At 32.6% G+C, this 8,101-nt stretch overlaps 1 protein-coding gene across 1 annotated transcript; it reads right to left on the bottom strand.

The window, feature by feature from the left end:
• Positions 1-242: 242 nt before the first annotated feature.
• Positions 243-3,603, bottom strand: LOC109789887 (ubiquitin-conjugating enzyme E2 variant 1D). The gene is made up of 4 exons (XM_020348934.3): positions 3,425-3,603; positions 1,896-2,035; positions 975-1,100; positions 243-741 (listed from the first exon to the last, which is right to left on the bottom strand). Exons 1-4 carry the CDS (start codon positions 3,456-3,458, stop codon positions 601-603), a joined length of 441 nt encoding a protein of 146 aa, XP_020204523.1. The 5' UTR covers positions 3,459-3,603; the 3' UTR covers positions 243-600.
• Between the last annotated feature and the right edge of the window lie 4,498 nt (positions 3,604-8,101).

The raw sequence follows: 8,101 nt of genomic DNA, 5'->3' as shown, positions 1-8,101 counted from the left end.
TTCATATTATTTAAAAGACTAAAGTTTACATATTTTCAAAAACAAAATACGGGTTTTACAACAATATCAGTATAAATCCTCAGAAAAGAATCCAAAAGATTGGATGCAGGGAAAAATGCACAATTATCAACAACAAAAATTGAGGCGAGAACCCAAAATAAATACTAGAGAACAAATTATATTTGGCTCGGGAAGATTTCCATATTTTAGATACTATCGAACTAAACAAGCACCAAACCAAAGACACATCCACATGGCCATTGCCAATTTTCCATTTGGCTGAAGCTTACTTACAAGGGAGAAAGAAAGTGAAGTCATAAGAAGAAAGACTAAAATTGAAAGCGCCTTTAAATTTGAAGGGAAAATACTACTTAAGGAGTTGCTTTCGAAATATTTGACACACAATATTTTAATCAAACAGTCCCCTTCAGCACAGTTGACAAAGACCATAAAACAACTATGAAGTCATGGAGATGGAAATATGAAGCTTTTTGGGGCATTCCCCAATATGTTCTTGAATTCAGAAGGAAGGATCCACAAAGCATTACACACTATATATTGCATACAGCATATGCAATACCATCTATACCATCTTGGATGCTAAAAGTAGGTTCCTTCAGGAGGCTGCACAAGCTTTCGGTTATGAGGAGCTGCCATTTCTTTCTTCAGCTGAGTCAGTATATCCTCCATGGTGTACTCTCTTTGCCAATTTGCAAGAAGACCAAATTTCTTTGGTTCAACCTGTTTCATTTACAAGTCCATAAATCTTGCCACACAGATAATCAATCAGTTATTAAGTTTCCAAAATCCCACATCAAACTTGATTACATCTCTAATAACAAACATCTCAAGTTATCACCGATTGTAAAATAAAAGTTGAAAACACTGCTATTAGCACAGTTTATATATCCCAGCATGCACTGCACAAAAATACTTGTAAAATGAAAGCATGTGAAAAATTATATAAATGATACCACTCCAGTTTCATGATTAACACAAGTCATGTTGATCCGTGAATGAAATCGAACACTTGGGGGCTTTTCTGGGTAGTCTTTATCACAAAATAGCTTCAATTGATAAATTCTTCCTTCGTGTACAGTCTGACACACAAGACAAATGAGGAGAACATCTAATCAAATTCTTAAATTTGGACATAAAACATGCTGTCATATACAAGAGTATGTTTCAAGAAATGCTATAACATATGCTACATTGCTGAGTTGAGAGTGAGGAGATCAATTTTAGACCGTCTAACTTCCATGCATGGACGGTTCTGTTTCGGATAAACTAAGTCAACCTTTGCCTGTGAATTTAAATTTTTCAACCGCAAAAATGAGTTGAAGTTTTTTCTTTGACTAGATTCAAACTGCAAAAATGACCACTTTTTATGTGGGAGCTATTTGATAGGTCTTAGAGCAAGTCAAACGCATATATACATTGGTTTAAATTGCATATATGATCTTTTTTAAATAGAAAAATCATTACTACTCAAAAATTATTGTTTATTATAAGATTATTAATATTGTTTAATGTGTTTGATAGAAATATCTTATATTGATACAATTATAGTTTTTATATACCAAACTTAGTTAACTTTTAAAAAGAAAAATTAAAATAATTTTAAATGATTGGGGACCAATTGACCCAACTCAATCCCATTTATGACTGGGTCAGTTCAATTTGAGTTTGACAAAAATTACACAAATATGACCCGACCCAACCAGTAAACATTCGATCGGGTTGGGTAAATTTGGCTAAACCCAACCCATGAACACTCCTAAGTTCCCGTGTAAAATTTCTGTGGCCGGCCTTTGATCTGCCACAGGTGATTGATAAATATAATTGGACGCACATGCATAAAGATGAATCCACAATGCTGGGGGAGAAATATTTACATTATGGGGGCCTATAATGGTGCCAGTCCAAGAGCGCATGTAAATGTCATCACCATCATCCATTCCATAGCTAACCGTGCCGTCTCCAATTCCTTTTTCTCCACGTTCAAGTTCCTCCAGCAATCTGAAGTTCCTTGGAACTGCATTTAAGCGTACAAATATTTAACAAAACACACTCACAATTTTCCAACATGTTAGAAATAAGCTTTATTACAATAAAACAATATATCTACCCATTGTATGATTCATGCATGACAACAATATCATATATCGTATGATCCATTCTCAATTCAAGGTCCAAATCTCAAGGTCTAGGACAATTGTACCACAAAGATTTAACTAATACACTATAGCGAACCCTCTACATTCACAACAAATTTAGAATAAAGCTTAGATTTGCGGTGTTTTATAGCATAAACATGAGCCGTAGGCAAAACATTAGCCGACAACAAGAACAATTGCAGCAACATTAACCAACAACAAGAACAATTACATCAACATTGGCTGACAAAAGGAACAATTACAGAAACATTAACAGACAAAAACAAAAACTACAGCAATGACAAAAATTGTTGCCCCACTATGCGACAATGGTTTTATTTCCTTCCATTTTACAGAGACACATCCTCATTTTGAATGTGTTTAGCCTCTTCCCTATCCATGCATTTTCCAATAGGAGAAATCAGTTAATGCTCTGTGTAAGAATGCTTTAGGCATAAATAAGTATTTAGTTTACAAGAGTGTGCATGTTATTGACAGAAAAAGTACCCAAAAGATTGACTATCGATTTAAGGCATCACTATCAATCCCACTACTTGAAATCCAAAAACATGCACCACTTCAAAGCAAGGTTTAAAATAAAATGTGGTCGCAGTGACACTCGTCATAACTTAAGGAAATTACGGAAACAATAAAAAAAAAGACGTTGACATTGGAGCTGAAATCACCGTCCTACACCTTTTTATAAAAGTTCAAAACACACTTATCCTCGTAAAGGCTCACTTCACTTCAATGCATGAAGCTCATAACATATGATCAGAACCAAAAAGTTACAACTCACAACCTCCAACAAACAATTGAAGCATCAAAACACACATTTCAGAAAAACATACAAATCCGCAAAAACTGCAACAAAGGGTTATGCCCATGATCACAAGACAACAAACAAAAGAAAATTGAACAACATCTCAGTTAAGTAATTACTAAAGTTTAAAAATTGTGAATGTCAATTTAAAAAAAAAAAAAAAAAAAAACAAATCCCAGTTAGGAAACCCCAGTCAACGATCCAGAAGTCCTCCGACGTTACGAACAGAGAAACCCCCAAAAGGGAAATAAATAATAATAATCATTAAGTAAAAAAAAAAAAAAAAAAAAAAAAAAAAAAAAAAAAGCAAACGGCGAGTGTGTTAGGTCAACGGCGACAAGGAAGGAACAAAATCGACGGAGGCAGAAGGGAAAATCAGCGAAAGCTAAAAAAGGGAAAAGCAAAACGGCGTCGTTTATAAGCGTAGAGAAGTGGAGGGACTGACCCACGACACTGGATCCTCCTGAGCCAAGCGTCATGGATGGGTGGAGTTGCGGATCTGATGGAAAGAATGGAAATTTGGCGAGCGAAGAGGGAAGCGTGGTGAGAGGAGAATCTGGGTGGTGGCCAAAGGCGATGAATGATGAAAGGGTGGGAAATGGGAATAAAGAAGGAAACGAGGGATTTTGTAGAATGATAGAAAACCGAAAAGGGTGAACAAGATTTTTGATTTTCGTAAACACTAAACACCACCATTGGTTCCCCTTTCGTTTTACGTATGGACCTACGGGCCCGTTCTGCTTCGGCCCACTCCTGTCTAAAATGTTTCTATTAGAGGCTTCCATACATACAATTCTATACTTAGTAATGTAATATTTTTGCTTTTAAATTCTTACAAATATCCTTCAAAACAAAATATTCCTTACAAATACTGCTCTGTCTTATTTTAGTTTTCCTACAAAATTTTGTCATTTTTAAAATTTCAACAATTTTTTTTCTTCTGTTTTAATCCTTATTATAAATATACGAGGGATTAAGGTGTTTCGTATTTTCAATAATTATATACAAATAAATATTAAAAAATTGTAAATAGTTATTAAGAGAAAATATAAGAAGATTTTTTTACATCTTAAAAGTACAATGGTTCACTAAAAAGTGGAGATTAAAAGTAATTATATATTTCAATATTTCCTTTATAATATGTATAGATTAGTAAAATCGAGACATTTCACGTCTTTATATCTATTTTATCTTAACATGAAAAATAATTCATTTATTAAACTAATTCATCCATTGGTAAAAATAATTTTATATTATTTATATAATTGTTTTTCTTATTATTCATTGATGAAGTATATATTAATTGTGTTGTAATATTGTTAAACTATAAATATTTATCATTTTTTTCACTTATATCTCTATTTTTTTCTTAAAATCTAGTTTTTCTTTATATTTATAATAATAATGGTTAAAATATATTAAAATTTTCATGCTCCTCATGATTATAACTATAATCATATATTAAAGTTTAAAAAAAAGTATATATGTTTTATCTTCAATATAATGCTTTGTAATCATAAAATTTAAAATCAAATAATTATTTCACTTCAGGATGATTTTTAGCTTCCTTGCAATTTATGAAATAAAATAAATGTCATTTTATTATTATTTTTAGTTAACATTAACATGAAAGAAAATATATAACAAAAATAATAAATAATTAAACTGAAAAGTTGCATACTTTTTCAAAATAATTCTCAATTCTTTATGAAATACATCATTTATAATTTTTTTAACTTTAAAAACTACAAAAGTAAATCACACAATGTCATGTATCAATATGAGATATTTAAAATTTCATGTAATTTTATTTTATTTTTTGTATATACATATATATATATATATATATATATATCTGTCTCTGTGTGTGTGTGTGATATATACATATATATATATATATATATATATATGTGTGTGTGTGTGTCTCTGTGTCTGTGTCTGTGTGTGTCTGTGTGTGTGTGTGTGTGTGTCTGTGTCTGTGTGTGTGTGTGTCTCTGTGTCTGTGTGTGTGTGTCTGTGTGTGTGTCTGTGTGTCAGTGTCTGTATGTGTGTGTGTCTTTGTGTGTGTGTGTGTGTGTCTGTGTGTGTGTGTGTCTGTGTGTCTGTGTGTGTGTGTGTGAAGGCCATTTTGGTCATTTTTTATAAAAAAAAAAATTCTTTTTCCGATGTTTTGAGTAAAACATTGGCGGCGACTTCTTTGAACATTTTTCAAAATCATTGATTAAAGATTAGTCTGATTTTCGGGCATTATTTAACCGATGAGATTTTCAAAATGGAAGTCCAAGTCATCTGTAGGCTAGATAGGAATTTTTTGGGTTCTAACAAATGGCGACTCCACTAGGGAAGCTTAAAGAGGGTCAGGCCCAAATAAATGATGAAATTAGCAAAATAAAAAAATAGTTCAAATATTTGTTCCTTTTACTTTGTTTGTTTTGTATGTATTTATTTTATTTGGCTTTGATATCTTTATGTTTGTTTAAATTCTACAACTGTTTTAAATAAATAATTGTACATAAACCTTTGCACAGAACAGTTCCCTCTATACCTAGGGCATGAATGTGTAAACATAGGGAGTGGTTGACGTACGACTGGCCCAAGAATGGCCTTGGAGCCTGCGAACCTTGTCGAAAATCATACTCAAGGTGATAATCGGTTACTCTAGCCTAAAATACTGCGTCAAACCTTAGAGTTTGTCAGGTGACGATAATAGAGGTATCGGGACCCTATAATGGGGGCACCTTAGGAGCCTTTAAAGACTAGTGAGGATAATTAGTGTGGAAGAAAATATGCACAAAAGTTTTGATGATGCCAAAGCATTGAAAGAAATTCAAGGTCAAGTTAAAGCAAGCTGATCAAGGAACAAGATCTCAAGAATTAAATAGATAAATCGTGTCAACTTAGCTAAACATGTAAAAGAAACTTTATGAAATTGCAACTATGCTTGGCCATTAAAATTAAGATTTCAAAAACCTCAATTAATCTTTTTGGATTTAAAAGCAAGTTTTAAATCTTCTGAAAAGAAAGTAAAAGAGTGATTCAAAAAGAATTAACGAAAATATTTTCTAAGGAATAGTTCTTAAAACTAAATCTTTAATCATTGAAATGAAGTTTTCTATATCAAAAGTTTTTGAAGCAAAAGTAATAATATTGGTTTGGTAATCGATTACTAGTTACAGTAATCGATTACCAAAAGAGGGAAGCTTCAAAATTCAAATTCCAAGATACAATGTTTAAGTTATTTCAAAATTATAACTGTTGTAATCGATTACGATGTGTTGTAATCGATTACTAGAAGAGGAAACTTCAAAGTTCAAATTGAAAGATACAACGTTTAAATTATTTTGAAATTATAACTATTGTAATCGATTACCAAACCCTTGTAATCAATTACCAGTGTGTCTTTTCTGAAAAACTCAAAGTTAAAACTTTTCATCAGAAGATACAACCAGAAGATATTTGACTATAAATATGTATAATTTTTCAAGAAAGGGTGACGAACTGAAGTGTGAAAAACCATTACAAAAACTTCTTGGCCAAAATTATTTGCAAATTCTCTAAGAGTTCCTTAAGATCATCATATTGTAATATCTACTTTTCAAAAGAGTAATTCTGTAATACCCATTCCATCATTCAATCTGTAAAAGGAAAAAGTGTTATTCTCCTTGGTGGTTTTGAATCTCAACACAAGGAAAGGAAATTCCAAGGTGTTGGAGGATTCAAGTCTTGTAAGAATTACAAGAATAGTGAAAACTTAAGTTGGAGACTTGAGGACTGGACGTAGACAGGATTGGCCGAACTAGTATAAAACGAGTTTGCAATTCTTCTCTCTACACTTTTAATTATTTGTTTTTAATTGTGTTTAAAGTAGTGTGCATCTTTGTTCTTTACATATAAATTTATCTAAGAAATTGAACTTATAAGAAAGTAATTCGAAAAACTTGTAAAAAGAGGTAAATTTGGATAACTTAATTCACCCCCCTTCTTAAGTTATATGAGGCTACTTGTCTAACAAATAGAACCTTCCTATACAAAGCACTTTTTTTGATAGGGACCATAGACCATGGATTTGAACATGACTATTTACGGGTGCATGTTGTTTGAGCATATGTATGTTGCATTTGTTGTGTTTTCTGTTATTCAAATGGATAAGGATTATAGACAAACAAACGAATACTAACAAAAAACTAACACCCTTCTATATACCCTAACATTATAAAAAAAAACATCATATAGGTTCGTTTATTTAAAAAAAAATTAGCAAAAAAAATCATGTATCATAACCCCTAGCTAACACATGATAATGCTTAGGCGGAAAATCACATGTTATGCATTTCTCCTAGGTTAGTAACTAATCGAGCATTCATTTTCTTTAGATATGGAATGCATAGATAGTAGCATGCATGGACCGTTGAGGAAAGTGAATATTCTAAATTATGCAATGCCAAGAGTCAACAGATTGTGCGTCCTAATGCTAAGAGAGGTCAAGACGAATTTCAAGAAACATTATGGAAGAATCCTTAACCTATTGAAGATATTTGTTGATCCCGCCTCTATAAGAGCTTTGATACATTTCTGGAAGTCGTCACTCCGTTGTTTTCAGTTCCCACTCTTTGACTTAGTACCCACCATTGAGGAATACAACATAATGATTAGATGGCCCAAATCCGAAGGGATTCATTCCATTAAGGAAGGGCATATATCCTCAGATAAGGTAGTTGAAATAATTAGACTACCCCCTTATTTATCCACTATAGAGGGCAATGGGATAGTCAACGGATGGAAGCTCTCTACACTTGAAGGACACCTTTCCTTCCTATCTGAGCAAGAGGATTGGATGCACTTCAATAATACACTCGCCTTAATCATGTTTGGAATAATCCTTTTCCCATTTCATGAGAAGGTAATATACCACATCGCAATTGACGCCTTCTTTGCCTGAGATGCACACCCAAGGAGTCTTATGTCGGCCATTCTTGCTGACATCTTGATTACTATGGACTTTTGTAGTAAAAAATCAGGAAAGTAAATGGGATGTTACAGCTCGTTGCTCTATGTTTAGGCATGCACCCATTTCTTCGACAAGGGACATATAGGAAAGCTACCCAACCTATTGAGAAGTTTT

Source organism: Cajanus cajan, chromosome 7 (genome assembly GCF_000230855.2).
Source record: "Cajanus cajan strain Asha chromosome 7, NIPB_CcT2T_4, whole genome shotgun sequence".
NCBI lineage: Eukaryota > Viridiplantae > Streptophyta > Magnoliopsida > Fabales > Fabaceae > Cajanus > Cajanus cajan.
Note: the sequence above shows the minus strand (reverse complement) of the source record. Positions and strands in the feature narration are given on the sequence as shown.

Excerpts from the sequence above, each read along its gene's own strand:
- LOC109789887 (XM_020348934.3), bottom strand. The coding sequence starts at position 3,458 with ATGACGCTTGGCTCAGGAGGATCCAGTGTCGTGG. Across the intron at positions 2,036-3,424 it reads AGGAGGATCCAGTGTCGTGG|TTCCAAGGAACTTCAGATTG; the intron begins GTCAGTCCCTCC and ends GCTTAAATGCAG. Across the intron at positions 1,101-1,895 it reads CCATTATAGGCCCCCATAAT|ACTGTACACGAAGGAAGAAT; the intron begins GTAAATATTTCT and ends CTTGTGTGTCAG.